Raw genomic sequence first — 16366 nt, forward strand, 5'->3', positions numbered from 1 at the left:
CTAAATGAAAGATCTAATAAAAAAAATATATAAAAAAAATGTAAAGAAAAAAAATCTTGTTCATGATGAACAAAAGGATGCCATATCTGAGAAGATCATTGTAAATCTTCCATTGGCAAATATAGGTATGCATACATGGTTTTGTTTTCTTTTTTAATTTAATTTTTGAATTGTGTGTGAAAAGTAATACTTAGCTGAACAATTCCTTGCTCTCTTACACCTTAGTAGTTTTTGAAAAAAAAAATCAGTGTAGTTGCTGATAATATATCTATTTAAGTTAATAGCCTATAATTTCAAATACTACATTTCTCACACTAAAAATTATTTCCTCTGGAGAATTATGGAGGAGCTCAACAGGATATTACTCTCAGATGATGAGCCCTCAGAAGCTGTGGAAGTGCTCAAGAGAGCTGATGGATGCTGTGGGAGGAAGAGTGGGGTACCGCTAAGGATGTAGCCCCTAGCAGTGGTTCTCAACCTTCCTAATGCTGAGACCTTTTAATACAGTCTCTCATGCTGTGGTAACCCCCCATCATAAATTTATTTTCATTGCTACCTCATAACTGTACTTTGGCTACTGTTTTGAATGGTAATGTAAATATCTGATATGTACATGGTCTTAGGTGACTCCTATGAAAGAGTTGTTCTACCCCCAAAGGGCTGAGAACTGTTGCTCTAGTGGAAGGATATGGGTAGTACACATTGGAATTGTGTATTTTGGGGGACACAAAGTTAGGAAGGACTGAGTGGAGATGTGGAACTGGATCTGAGCTAAGTTGGAGGGAATGGGAACATGATCAAAATATATCACATGCATATGTGAAATTCTAAAAGAGTCAATAAAATTAATTAATTGCGAAATCATCCCACCCTGTCTTAGTCTTTACAATAAAACATAATTACAGCAGCCTTTCTCGAATTTTAGTAGTGCTATACAAATACTAGTGTACTGTGTTCCAGCTAGTGCCTATTTTATGGATATAAGAATGATATCTCTTCTGAGGACCAGCATTTATGGAAAGAAAGTTGTGTTCTTTACAATATTGTCTTGACTAAGGAAGACTATTATTGTCTGAAATAATCCATCAGACTACGTAACTTTACTTGTATCTTGCTCTCTTTAGTGGGAAGCCTAATCGAATTTTGCTGTTATATAAGAAAAGGAAATGTAGGTCAGAGTGGCCAGGACACATATTGTTACAGGACCATGTACCAAGGGAGATATATATATGAGTACATGAAATTCATCTTGTACCTACAGGATTCTTATGATGGTAAGCAACCCAGATGATGATACTTACTTGATGTTCATGAGTGCTGTATTCCCTGATTGCTAGCATACTAATTCTTGTATTACTGTCACTTGTGAAATACCTGATACTGCTACACTCACAATTTCTGACTACATTAGATATTTAAAAATACTGAAATTTATAAGGTGGGGTCATATAGAAACATGGATGATTATATAGGTTGAGGATGTGGATGTCTCCTCAGACAAAACAAAATAATTTTAAAAACCTAATCCAAAAAATGTTTAATGCACTGAATAGCTTAAAGGGAGCTCCATGAATAACTTGAATAAGTTACAGATGGATTTTGTAGTTTGTAAACCATACCACAAATGAGGTTCACTGGAGTCTAGAATTCTAACATTATATCAAGGGCCAATATATAGAATATAAACTCTAAATCTCTATACACTGACCTGGGGAAAGAAATCATTTCACCTAAATTTTTCAATAGATAACATTTATGTCAGGTGTAGTATGGGACCTAGTTTTTGAGGGTTAAGGAAGTACAAGCTGAGAAATCAAGATACAAAATTAAAATTGACCCTTAAAATATCTGAGTTAATCAGAGGTAAGGTATAATACTGTTTGCTTCAGGTACAAAAATGCATGTTAAAATATTTCTCCTCTTTCTTTCTTGAAAGTTAAAGGTGAAATATCATTAAAAATCACTTGGACAGATGCATGAACACACACACACACACACACACACACAAACACACTATTTCTTTTAGAGACTAACTCAAGAATCCATAGGTCAAAAGAAAAAGATTGACATCAGCACAAAAATCACACCTTTGATTTTTCAGGATGCATGCCTCATACATTAGTGGTGACCATGTGGGAAACTGGGGATCTTAGCTGGAAGGGAAGGAAGGTAAAGAGAAGCCCATGGCTCAGAATCTTGAAAACTGCCAGTGAGGTGACAAACAGCATCGTGATGTGGAAGTTGTCTGCCTGCTCTCTTAGCCAGGATTGCTTCTGATTTAATTGCCATTATGTCTGTCACCCTTAGAGTCATTTGTATTTTTTGGAAACTTCGGTCCTAATAGCAGAAAGATTTGGTCTTCTGCTCCAAGGCTGTTATGGGAGGAAAAGTACTATGTTGTGGGAAACATTTCTGTTCTACGTACGCTGGATGAGACAGTGAGTATGCTCTATATCTCTCTCTTATTGATGGGCACAGCATTTTCTCTTCCAGCTACTGGATATCCGTGTACATACATTTAGTATTCAGCAAAGAAAGAACAACTTGTATATTAGTTTTATAAAGTGAATTTTCATGTCCTCCCTCCCTCACAACCTTAGGTACTTGATTGTAAAGGCTTTTTACAGGCCAAAGGAAAAGCTAGTTATTAAAATGCATGTGTTAGATTGAAAATCGTTTAGTTTGTATTTTCAATGACATGAAATACTTTTCATGTCCTAGATACTGCAGTAAGTACCAAGGAAACACATACAGGCAGCTAACAGACAAGGCACTGATAAAAGGTGTCATGGGAAAGTGAGCTGGTGATTTCTGTTTTGAATAGGGTACCCCCAAGTCTAACAAAGGCAGTCTATACAGAGAGTGCACTGACCTCAATTTGGAGAGTTTGAAGGAATAAAATTGCTTATGTGACTCAAATAAGGGAAAGAGTGAAGGGGATGGTGGAGACAGGAAAGTGATAGATTGTGCAGAACTTTGCTCACTGTAGTAATACATACAGAATTTATGCTAAGCAGAGTATGATCTAGACTGAAATCCCTAGGCTGCTTTGAATGTGGAACATGAAGTATAAAGAAACAAGAATGGAGATAACCAGATGTGAATGGCAGGAATCTGGGTTGATTTTAGTCATGGGGATGGAAACTCCAGGATTTGGAATGAATGGATACAGGGCTAACTAGAACATTGAAGACTGGGTAGTGTTAGCAGCCTATATAAAGAGCTCTGTTTGGCTGTGGACCATGTTTCTATTGTGATGACATAGTAGATCCCTCCTAGATTCAATTTCAGAACAAACCACTTTTCCATATTGAAGAGAGTGAGGAAAGTTGTATAGAGGAGAAGACTGAAGGAAGTTGTCTGATTTGATTGCCTCATTCACTCTTCCTTCATACCAACCCTCTGGGATCTGAGTTTCATCTTCTGCCACAAGAATGTAGACTTCTAATATACAGGATGACTCAGCCCAAGATCTGTTTCCTATTCTGAGAAAGAGAAAACAAATTTTGCTTGTCCCACCCATATTTCACTAGTCTCCATCATGGCACCAGAAAGTCTATTTGCGATTTCCTCCACTTTTTCTCTCTGTGCCTCTAGGATATTGTTTCTATACCAGTTGATATTTTGGAAAACAAATTAAAGAGAACAGAGATAGCAGTCAGAGGAGTCTTTATAGTGTGAGGGTGTAAAATAGCAAGCAGTGAACTTGAATCAAAGTGAAATTCCTTGATCTACTAGTGTTGGACTAAACCACTGTATGTGCATAAATTGTTTTTGTACCTGTAAACCTAGCATCTTTTTCACACCGACGTGACACTTGGATTAACTTGAATATATAATGCATGTTAGAAATGTCAAGTTTTTCTAGTACATAGGTACATTTAATGCCAATTAGGGGGTTAGAAGAAGGTGTAACTCTTCTCTGTACAAAGCTGTAGATTTGATTCTCAGAGATGCTAAAATGGTGACAACTGATGATGCTAACTTTTTGCAGGCACAACCAGTTAACATTCAAACAAATGCTGTAGATGATGATTCCGATGATGACAGTACTATACAACACCATAGGTAAGAGGTATCATGGCTGTAAATAATGCAGAGCTGAAACAAGTTTTTTGGGTTTTTTTTTTTTTTGGTAAATAAAGGCAAAATAAGAAAGATTAAGAATTTTAAAATGACGAATTAGCTTTTCTGAATCTACCATATCATTTAATATAATTTATTGTCTTCCAACAGAATAAACACGGATAAATGGTTTTTAATTTTTAATTTTTAACATACTCAAATTATGTTTAAAACTACAGAATTTTCCTTGCCTTTCTGTCTATTTTTCTCTCAACTACCTATTGCTTACCAACCTACCTACCTACCTACCTACCTACCTACATATATACATACATACATACATACATACATACATACATACATACATACATCTGTATGTATGTTTGAGTAGACCACCACCAATACCTCTTCCAGTTTCCAGATCTGTACATTTTAATGTATGGAAGGAATCATTTAACTACTGTCTGTTGTATCATTTCCTAGATTAATCCAATAATGGTTCTAGAAAAAAGTGACAGAAAAGAGCACATAATATACATCTGAGGTTGTTCCCTAATGATGCAGCAGTGGCTTATATCCTGCTCCATCCACACAGGACAATGGAGCAAAACATTCACTTGCTCTCAGGTGAAAAGATGTCTAGTGCAGGTCACATTATTTGTCAGTTTGTGTGTGGGAGAGAGGAGGGTAAAGGGGAGGGGCAAGAGGGAGAAAGAAGGAAAGTGAAAAGGAAAGGGAGAGGGAGAATTGGGAGAGATGCTCAAGGAGAGAGAAAGCCTGAGTGCAAGAGAAAGTGAGAAAGAGCTAGACAGCAAGAGAGAAACAGAGAGAGAGGGAGGGAGAGAGAGAGAGAGAGAGAGAGAGAGAGAGAGAGAGAGAGAGAGGGAGGGAGGGAGGGAGGGAGGGAGGGAGAGAGAGAGAGAGAGAGAGAGAGAGAGAGAGAGAGAGAGAGAGAGAGAGAGAGAAGAGAGAGAGACAGATTTTCAGGCTTTCCAGGAACTCACTATATAAAGCAGGCTGGCCTCCAACTCACAGAGATTCTCATGCCTCTGCCTCCCATGTTCCGGAGTTACATGAGTGGGCCACCATGCACAGCCTGAAAGACAATTCAAAGGCAAAAATTTGCCTTATGCTTTCAAACAAAACCCAAGCTTGGCTTTGAGACAGTTCTGTCAAGCCAAGTAAATTTAAGGTGAAAGATAGATTAATGTCTGAAGTACATGGGAGAGCTAGGGGTCCCAGGTTACTTACTACCTTAAAAAAATCACGATTGGGAACAGATGGATAAAAAGTAACAGTATTTTGCAGCCAAGGCTCGGGGCTTAGAAAAAGTCCAGGATGATGTGAAGTGTTTAAACTTCAGTGACTGGTTTCAATTGAAAACAAGGAGGAATCTGAGTATTGTATGGTTGTCCCTTAAGACCCAGGGCTTACAATCAGAAGCCTGTGAAGGCTCTGTTCAAAGCCTGCTGGCCACCAAGCCTACCTGCTGTGAAGCCTGCCTAGACAAACTGAATTTTGCTCATCTATAAGTTCATAACAGGGAACTCAACAGAGGCAGAAGGTGGATTAGAGGTTGCCTCTGGACAGTATTGTGTGCAGAGTGGATGGGGACAGAGAGGAATGGTAGCTAGAACAGTGGAATACCTTTTCTGAGCTATGAAAATGTTCTCAAACTGTCTTGGGTTGGAGAGTTATCTTAGTGCTTCCCCAGAGTAAGTCACCAGCATATAAAGAAATATGTAAATATGAAAGGGCTAAAAATGCAAAGGGAACTGAAATCATTATAATCATCTTATGATCTGAATCGACCAGAAATCCTTGAATTGAAAGCTTTAATTGAAGTGTTTGAAATGTGTGTTTTGTCACTTTAAAAAAAAAAAAGGATTTCTCCACTGGCAGGGAATGTAGCTCAGTTGACAGAGGGCTTGCCTAGCATAAACCTAGCAGCATATGCCTTTGATATCTGAGTTGAGAGGTGGGGGCACATAGAGCAATTTAAAGACAACCATTATCTGTGTATTTTGCCTACATGTATGTCTGTGCACTGCATATCTCCAGTGAAAAACAGCAGTTGGAGAGGGGTGTGAGATACTCTGGAACTGGAGTTACAGAGAGGTGTAGGCTTCCATTGAGGGAGCTGGGAATTGAAACTAGGGCCTCTGAAAGAGAAGTCAGTATTCTTAACTGCTGAGTCATTCCTCCAGCCCCAAAATAAAAACTCTAATGTCTTCCTTGACAACATACTGAGTTTAAGCCTAGCCTGGGATATGTGAGATCCTACCTTCAAGAAGAAATCAACATATGTGTTGTATATATGTACACCCACACACATGTATGTGTGTTGTGTTAGAATTTTCTCTAAGTGTTAACTATTGTAAATAATATGCTTGTGTTTAAATTATTTCACACTGAAAATCAAACCAGTAAGAGTAAAAATTGTACATTTCATGCACAGATAATATATGCAGATGGCTGCAATAACTCATTAACTGGCTTTTCCTGTTTTAACTCTTCTTTATGCCATCAGAATCTCATAAATATCACTTAGCACATTTACTGTTAGGTTATCTTCTTTCTTTCTTTCTTCTTTCTTTCTTTCTTTCTTTCCTTGTTTTTCTTTTTCTTTTTCTTTTTTTTCGAGACAGGGTTTCTCTGTGTAGATCTGGCTATCCTGGAACTCACTCTGTAGACCAGGCTGGCCTCGAACTCAGAAATCCACTTGCTTCTGCCTCCCAAGTGCTGGGACTAAATTCATGCACCATTACTGCCCGGCTGTTTATTTTTTAAAAGAGAGACATATTACTATATATCAACCTCTCATATTTTGTACTGATGGTGGGTTTCTTGTTGCTTGACCTCCCAAATATAAACCTTGTTTTTGTGTTCTTGTCTTTGCAAGACTAGAATAAGATTTAGGACCAGGACATAAACTATGTTGGCTAAGAGTTTTTCCACGGAATCAAACCTCTAATCCTATGACACAGGACATTTTAAAGTTAGACAAACAAAGTTGACTTATGGTATTTCCATGCATACATATCATTGTACAATGTTAATTTTAATATGATTTTATTCATTCTTTAAGAATTTCACACAATGTATTTAGGTTATATTATCTCCAATTTTTCTTCCTAATGCTTCACAGATCAGTTCCTATGTATTTTCTCCTGTGGTGTGGCCATCAATCCAGTCAGAAATTGGTTGGTTGCACCCATAACATTGTATTGCCATGATTGTAAACATGGGCATGTCTTGCCATGCTAGACATTATCCTTGATCACAGTGTTCACAGCTAGTAAGCCTGTTGATGAATTTCTTTCCTCAATCCCCTTCCACTACTATGAAAGTTATCCAGCAATGAGGAAGCTTCCTGACCAATACATAAAAGACATATTAATAATGATTTCTTTATGGCTTTATTAAGGCTTCGAAAATGCCACCGTAGGAACAAAATGCAAACAGATGCTCAGGCTGAAGCTGTGAATGTGGAGGAGTGTCCTGAAGCAGGAACAGAAGTATGTACATTGGCAGTCACCCAGAGAACCATTGGGGCCTTTATTCTTGTTATATCATTATTTAGTTAATGTGTGTTATCAATATAGAAAGACTTTCATTTCAATAAATGTCTTATGAGCATGACAGTTTCTGTTATTTTTTTTCCTTACCGTAAGTAACTGCCATGCTTACAGTAGTCCTTGTGCTTATCCTGACCCTAAGTTGAGCATCTACAAATTTTTAAAATAACATTTGACTAAAACATAAGCAGGCTTAGGGAAAACTGACATCGTTTGATTCTTTTATTCTTTTATTCTCCTAACTTGCACTATAGTGTTAACCCTAGAAATTCTAGTGTACAATTCATTTATTTCTTACAGCCAAAATACTCTTACTGATATTTTCCATTTAATCTGCCTAAAACATTATCTCATACTTGGCATTTATTGTGTTTGAAGCCTACCTTACATGTGTAGGAACTCTGAGAAAACCCATCAATGGCCACTTCCTCTTTGAGGCTTAGTACCCCAACAATATTTTTAAGGATGTGTAGGTGTGTGTGTGTGTGTGTGTGTGTGTGTGTGTGTGTGTGTGTGTCTGTGTGTGTGTGTGAAGATTTTGTGTCTTTCTTCAATGACTGAAGTATATTGTGAGGTATGTCTAAGGTTTGGGACAGGTCTCCCTGTTTTTCCTAGGATGCCTGTCTTATTCTATCTTGTAAGTGAAATGTGTTATCTTCTGTTGCAAATTCAGGTTGAGATTGTAGAAGTTCAAGCAGCCACTCAGCGAATGCCATTTGAATTAGTTCAGGTCTGGACACCCTCTCACTCAAGCATAACCCCAGACTTAAATGCAGCCACAAGCATAAGCGCTGGCATGAGGACAAGCACAAGTTCTTCATCTACAGATATTTCATCAACAACACCAGTATCATGTATGTACAATTAGCTATTTGGATGTGGTCTAAAGAAATGGGATGACCTTCAAGGTCATAGCAAGGTTTAAAATAAAGACCATGCTCAGTTTATAATGGTGTGAAATCACAGATGTCAAGTCTAACTTTGCTTGTTTTCTGTAAACCTTTGGAGATGATGATTTCAGAGCAATAAAGTTAAATATCTCTTCACAGATTTAATCAATCCCCAGTCTTGTACATTCTAGAAATCCCAATGAGATATGTGCAGATTCTCGCTCTTTCAATAGGAAGAATTCAATAGAATTCTTATTATTCACTTGATTTTTTCCTTTTTTGGCACATTTTACTGTTTTGTCACAATCTTCTCTGTGCTTTCTTCTCTAGCCCCTACATCTGGACAGGGGTATGTGATAGATCCAAAATATATGCTAGAGCCCCAAGACAGAGAATTTGAAGTAGGTCCAGAGTTCCTCCTAAATGACAGCCAAGACAAACAGGCCTCTCCAGAACAAGGAGAATGCACTGAAGAGGATGTGAAGAAACCCTTGGTAGAGGCAAAGATATCCAATCCTAAGGAACATGTAATTGATGAATATTCTGCACATCATGATGCTGCTTCAGATGATGAAATCTGTATAATAAGAGAAGATTCTGAAGACAAGAAAGACCCTAAGTTCCAAGAAGTCATTGTGGGTCAAGAACAAAGACATCAGAAGGCACCTGAGGCTGCCCCATCTTGTCCAACCACAGCATTACAGGCTGTGCACCCAGAAGCTGTGGTAGAACCCACAGTACACACAGATTTGCAGGTCCATAATGCTGAGGTACATCTGATAGTTTTTCAAAATGCATTTTTTGCACCTCTAACACTGTCGAGCTTAAATTCACTTTGCCCAGGTTAACTTTATAGTTTCTAATCTACTAGCTTTTCAAATATACAAGAATGTTTTGTGCTTCAGAGAATAGTTGAAGTAAGTTGAGCTGCTATGAAAATACTGGATTTCTACTGGTCCAGATTTTCCTCATGTGTGGGCAAATCTCAAGAGAGGGCACCTCTTTTGAAGACTTATCCCAACCTTCTCCTCAGCAAACAGCAGCATAAGCTAGTTTCTTTTCTTCTGCTGGCCTTCATTTCTTCTATCTGTGATTGTGGATATAACCATGTATTTGGATAATGATTTTCTAAAAGGCCGGATTCTTAAATATACAGGATGATCAAGCAAGGGAGTGAGTTTTTATCAGTTATGCAGAATTCTTTGTATCTCTTACAGATCCAAAATGCAGATACTCCACCCCCAATTCCCCAGGCAATATTCATAGAATAAAACCTAAAAGATGGTTGTTTCAGTTTAGCCCCAGCAATGTGACAATGGCAAATTCCTGAGTCTTGGCATCTTTGATTTTGAAAAGGCCTTCTTGCCTTGCAGGGATTTTTTTTTTTTTTTTTGGAGTATCATGAAATTTCATTGAACTATTTAGAAGAAAATTTATGTGAATACATTTATCCTTTTTAAAAAGTTTTTAAACTAAAATGTTTTGGGTTTTTTAATTTTTGAATTAGTACACAATTAAATTCTCAGTGTAGATATGATTTTTTATTTCTTATAATAATGAGTAATGGGGCTGCAGTCTGGGGTTTCTTCAGGGCTTGGGTAAGCAATTGCTCTCCATGTTCACTGTGTTTCATACATTAAGGAAAAGCATAGACTAAGAGCAGATCTTTGTTACTTTGTTTACTTACAAACGCAGCCAAAGAGAACATATGAATACCAGCGTCCACTTATTGGGGAAAAGTTTGCCCAACTCTGTGGGCCACGAGTGATGATGACAGAGGTCTATGATTTGAATATAAGTAGATCCTTCCATGATGAACAACATTCTTACCGAGATATTGAAGAGGAGGTTTGAAATTCAGTTTACTTTTATAACTGAAAGGACATTTCATTTTCAAAAAATGTTGGGTTGCTTCCTTTACTTGGCTTAGCCTACTCAATATGTTGTAATTCAGTGGTCCCAGAAAGTGAAAATTATCTGTTCAAGGTAGACATGAATATAGGCTAGATGATATAAACATGTTTGTGTGGGTGTTCTGGATTTTTAGAAGTCTGTAACCCAGGGGCATGTCCCTGAATACTGTGCTAGCAAAGCAGTCAGTAGTTCCTATAGCCTCATATGTACAGAGACCAGACTTTTATTGTTTTTAATTCATTTGAATGTTAAGTTCATTTCTTGGGAGGCAGTGTCTTTTTCAGACATTGAATTACTTTTATGTTTATTTTTTGATGCATCAAAACCTGTAGGATAGAGAACAAGAACAATGTGAATATGAATTTGCCCAATGTATTGAAATGCTTCAAAACTTAAAATATGAACGACCAGGGCAGCATCAAACCGGGCAAGGACAAGGATCTAGTGTGCATCGTCCATGAGAACAGGTACTGGGATAGACTGAGCATGAAATGTAAGACAGGGATGTATGGTATACCTGTACCTTTTTTACAATAACTCTGTTGTTTTGTACAGGTGGTGACTGTTATTGATGACTTGGGGTCACCCACCATGGAATTTTTTGGAAATGACAATTCTCAGCATTCACAAAATGAGACACATAGGTGAGAGATAGATTGGGAAGAAGGGTGGAGGCCATCGCCTTTTCCCTTGTTCCTGCCTAGTAGTGCCTATCTGATTACCTATTAATAGAATGGAGGATCTTTCACACAGAAAGCCTAGATAAGACAGCCTCAAAGCGAGAGACTTCAAATCTAAGCCTTGAAATTAGTTGGCTTCATTGCTCAAGTTCACCTGTACAGGGTGTTTGTAGAGAGACTTTATTGACCATAGCTGAGTAATTCCCCAGTTTCATGTCTGTTCTTTAACATTTTGGAATGAAGGCACTGGCTATGAAAACCAGGGATGTAGATGTAAGATTTCTGTTACATGCTGTGAAGAGCTAATAATATATAAATGTGGGTCAGGTTATATGTAGCATGGAGAATTTCTCATGAGCCATCATACTTTGACTTATGTCACTGCTCCAAATTTCTTCTCTTACAGATGTTGGGAGGATCCTATTGATTATACCCCTCCACTTCTGCATCATTCATCAAGATCATGCCAAGAAATGACTGCATCACATCAAACATTGGCAGCCTCATGTCAAGCAACATTACTGTCATGTCAAGCATCATTAGTGTCATGTCCAGCATCTTTACCATCATGTTCAGCATCTGCACCATCATGTCAAGTACCTGTACTGATACATCAAGAATATGTACCAATATGTCAAGTTTCTGCACCAATAAGTGAAGCATATGCACCATTAAGCCAAATGTATGCATCAAAATGTCAACCATCTGCACAGTTATGTCAAGTATTGGCAGCTTCACGTCAGGCATCTGGACTGTTATGTCAAGCATCTGTAGTGACCCATCAAGTATCTTCACCTCTATGTCAATCATTGGCAGTGTCACATCAAGCATCTGCACCACCATGTCAAGCATCAGCAACATCACGTCAAGCATCAGTGGTGTCACAACAAGTATTGGCAGCATTATATCAGCAATCAGCAATGTCACCTGTAGGTGCTTCTCAATCATCTGGAAACCTTGATTTAAAAATACATGGCCTGGAATCCTCAGAAAATTTTATGCAGCTATAGAATAATGTCATGGGCCCCATTACAGAACATTATCATTTAGTAAAGGTCCACTCTTGGGTTTCCAGGCAAAGAGAGAATCAGTATTAAAAGTTGAGATATTCTATAGTTTTTATTATTTTGCATTTAGAAGGATTCTGAGCCTCTTCTTCATAAGGGAAACACACTAGAAATATAGTCTCTACTTGAAATGCAGACATGAAGTATTATCAAGTTGAGGAAGTTACACATGTAGAACTCATTGCTTTGTAAAACCAGTGTCTACTAGGATCTGTATATGACTGAGCTAGATGGATGGTTCTCAGGTACAATCGACATTCTGTCTTCCTCAGCACAGATTATCTAATGAAAGAATTCTAGCCAAGCATTTAAGTTAACCACTCTCACACCCCCCCTTTATTTTCTCAGCATGCTTCTTTTGACCACCGAAGAGAGAACATTCCACGCTTTCTGCCCCCTGGACAAGATCACTCTGGTTCCTTTTGGGCTGAAGAGGATACTAATCCTCACCCATGAAGGGAAGATGAGGCTGAAGACAGACCTCCACTGTCTGCATGGGAAAGGGCCATACAAAATGGGAGAGTCCCTTGATGGGAGAGGGTGGGTGGGTTATACTGCTTTGCTTGCAAATTAAGTTTGTAGTTATTCGTAAGCATAGTCAGTTTATTGTAAATATTGCTGAAGAAGTTGACTGTTACATCCAACTTGGTGTGTGATAACAGGTGATCCCTGGCCCCTGCTTTTTCAACACCACTTTGTGTATATGTATATCCAGATGTGCTTTTGTTGTGGCATGAGCAGTATGTCAGGGCCCTACATATTTTTCTTGATGAAATTTAAAATACCATAGAATTGCAACACAGGGAGGAACCTGTTCTATCATGCAGTTTTCCCAAATTCTGATGCCCTGTTTATTTTTATTTTTTTTTTAATTTCTGTTTCTTCTCTGTAGCCCGGTGCTATTTGATATCCTATGTTAAATGGTTATCCAATTGTGAGCAACTAATATCTGTTCAGAATAGTATACATATTTACTTAATAAACACTATGCTCTACTACAAGTCTTATGTCTGTATTGTTGACTTTGATATCCTAGGAATATTACTGACTTGGTAGACTGTGCTTATGTCCTGATGAAGAGCCCATATTTTAGAGCTAAACATCTCATGCAATACCTTTTCCTAGTGTATTAGCATTTTTTTGCCACACTTACAAATGTCACTGGCTGCTACTCTTGCATGTGGCTATGAGTATAGACACTGTCCTCCTGAGTGCAGCCTTTCTTTTTGGTTTGTCTTTATGTGTGTGTTGTCTCAGCCTTACTTTTAAAGTAAACAAACCAATGAAATAAAACCAAGAATAATCTGGCATGCCTCTAGGCTCACGGTTTATGCCCGAGTGTTAGAAAAGGAATGTTTCTGTGCTCCCTAAATTCACTGGGATCCTTAATGTCCAGTGTGATGGATTTGGAGATGAGGTCTTGGACAGGTGATTATGGTTCTGAGGATAGGAGTATGGCAGTGGCTTTTGATAGCTCCTCAACCATCCTGGTACCAGAGTGACTTTGGAGTTCCCTTTGTCTTCCCACATATCACTTATAGTTCTTACAATCACAGGTATAGCTCTGCATTTTGAAAGGGACTTTAGTACTTTGGTCTTCTGCTGCAGAATAGGACATGGGAGAACAGAACACTTTACTCCCAAACATAAGACTGCAGAATGCAGCAATCAGAATGAGCACGTCTAAGGGAGAGGCATGGGAATCCCAAGAGACCAGAGGCCACCTGTGGAGAAAACTGGATTACTTCACTGTTTAGAGTGTGGCTGTTCTTGGTGATAACCTCCTCAAACAGCCCTGGGACATCTGAGCACAGGTGCCCTCACATTGTTAGGTTGTTGAGTAAATGCTGAGACATACTGAGTTTACTGGTTTGGCTGTTTCCCTTGCTACATCTGCCTAGACCATAACAGCTAAGGGGAAGTAGAAGCACAGAGTTCTCCAGAGCTTGTGAGCACTGGAGTCAACAGCTGAATCTGGCATGCCATGCTGTTCCAGGAGACCTGTTCCTCCCTTCCACACAACAGGAAAGCTGCAAAACCCTCTAGATTGTAGAAACTGGGGAGGAAGCCCTAGCTTCCTTAATCACATAGTCACCTTGTTGATGAAACAAAACCCACAAAACTACAGAATCAAAACCTAGCAAATGCAGACAGGCAAATGTCAGCAGACAGAACAGACAAACTTCAATATTTAGAATAGAGAATTCAAGTGTTTGTATAATCCAAATTGCAGCCTGTGGAGCAAGTAGGTGAGAGAGGAGCTGAATATTCATCTGTCTAGGTATTGGGTATGACTGCAGCAAGAAAATAAGCTCTAGGTTTTAGGAGAGGGCTGATATCATGGGGTGGTTTAAACCTGAGCCTCTGGATCTGCTAGGCAAGACTTTGTAGAGTCCTCTTGCACAGTGAATTTCCCAGGACAGGTGATGTGGTTTATCTGGCTTAGTGCTGCTATTCTATTCCACATTCCTCATCTACTGAGAGTTGTTGTCCAACAAGTGCATTCTTCTGGATTTAGGAGAACCAAGACAATACTTTGACTTATGACCTGGACCTCCTGTGAATCTCTATTGATTCATGAGATCACAGGGAAAAGGATAAAAGAGAGTTGCTTGACAGCAGAAGCTTTATTTGTACTCCAAAGCTCTCCAGGATCTCAGAACTAATGAACAAAGAAATCTTAGTCATCTTAAACTCAGCCTGAAGCCTCCTCCTGAGCAGCTGTGAGACAAACCCCTCCTAATAGGTTTCACAGTCCCTTCCATTTACTTGGTCCAGTTGAATCTTCTCTCTTGGTTCCCTCATCTAATCATTGTACTTTCTTCTCTCGGGAACAGTTATTTCCAGACTCTCAGTCACCCAGATAATTCTCAGATATCTGCCTGACTCTGCCATTTTCTCCCATCTGTCACCTAGAAGAGTAGTTCTCAACCCTCTTGGTTTTGACTTCTTTGGGATTAGAACAACACTTTCACAGGGGCTATTTAAGACCATGTGCATGTAAGATATTTACATTACCACTCACAACATTAGCAAAATTACAAAAATAATTTTATGGTTGGGGGTCACTACGATATTAAGAAGGTTGAGAATCACTGATCTAGGACATGCCTGTTTGTCTCTTCTCCTGTCATGCATGAAGGAAAAGGTAAAGAGTAAATGAATGAGAGATAAAGGCAAAAATGAGTAGATTTTATATTGTCTCACCAGCCCATGTTCATCTTAGGCCTGACAAGAAGACATTAGGGAAGATTTACTAGCTAGTGGCTCCCTTCATCAGCAAGAACACATTGGAAAGGCTCTGCACATTGGGTTCCAGGATTGCTGTGGTTTAGGTTCAGCCTGTGATGCTACATAGCATGGTCTCAGGCTCAAACCAAAAGTCTAATGGCTTTTTAAGCCCAGAATATAAATTAAATTTCATCTTCACAACAACTTCCCATAGCTTGTGGTGTCCAAGAACACACAGTGTGTGCTTTCTGTGCTTATTTTAAAGTTGGAGTCTTGTCAAATCCCTACACATGGACCAGGAACTCAAGACAAGCACAGATAAAGAAGGTTCCCATTGTTTCTTGATGCTCACAGATTCTTCTGTTCTTGCCTACCATACCATACCATCATACTACCACACCAACACAGACTACCACAGCATACCACTGCACAGCACATCATAGCACAGCACACTACAGAACACCACACCACACCACACCACACCACACCACACCACACCACACCACACCACACCACACCACACCACATATAAGCCATTGGGTGGGTATCAGCAATGGTTCCAGCTTAGTAAGTATCTCCAGGCACTTTGAAGTTCAAGATGTGTTTAGATGGGGCAGTAGAGCCAAAGATACTCTGGACACAAGAGTCCCAAGCAAGATAGGAAGTGGTCAGACTCATTTCTGGTCATCTTTTGCCCCTTCGTGTACAGTATAGGAATTGCAGCTCTTCAGTGGCCTCCCTTGTGACCTTTCAAGTTAATATTTCCCATGTGTTCTGTTCTCAGCCTTTTCAGACATTATGTTCTCTTACCACAGTCAGTCTTTTGCCCTCCTTGCCTGTTCTCCAGTTGAGGAACAAGTAGCCAGTATTGGATAAATCCATTTGTCTACTCTCAGAGTCTCCATACAAAGAAAAATAAGCACAAATGTTGATGAACAAAT

At 38.9% G+C, this 16366-nt stretch overlaps 1 protein-coding gene across 1 annotated transcript in view; it reads left to right on the forward strand.

The window, feature by feature from the left end:
* The window catches only part of LOC117701317 (uncharacterized), a 408908-nt gene extending 396258 nt beyond the window's left edge, over positions 1 to 12650 (forward strand). Inside the window, 11 exon segments of the mRNA XM_076706224.1 lie at positions 1125 to 1274; positions 2308 to 2438; positions 3995 to 4068; positions 7493 to 7583; positions 8317 to 8497; positions 8864 to 9303; positions 10229 to 10381; positions 10780 to 10914; positions 11003 to 11091; positions 11534 to 12056; positions 12543 to 12650. Coding sequence (XP_076562339.1) covers positions 1125 to 1274; positions 2308 to 2438; positions 3995 to 4068; positions 7493 to 7583; positions 8317 to 8497; positions 8864 to 9303; positions 10229 to 10381; positions 10780 to 10914; positions 11003 to 11091; positions 11534 to 12056; positions 12543 to 12650 — 2075 coding nt within the window.
* Positions 12651 to 16366: the final 3716 nt, after the last annotated feature.

This window comes from Arvicanthis niloticus (assembly GCF_011762505.2).
Source record: "Arvicanthis niloticus isolate mArvNil1 chromosome Y unlocalized genomic scaffold, mArvNil1.pat.X SUPER_Y_unloc_4, whole genome shotgun sequence".
NCBI lineage: Eukaryota > Metazoa > Chordata > Mammalia > Rodentia > Muridae > Arvicanthis > Arvicanthis niloticus.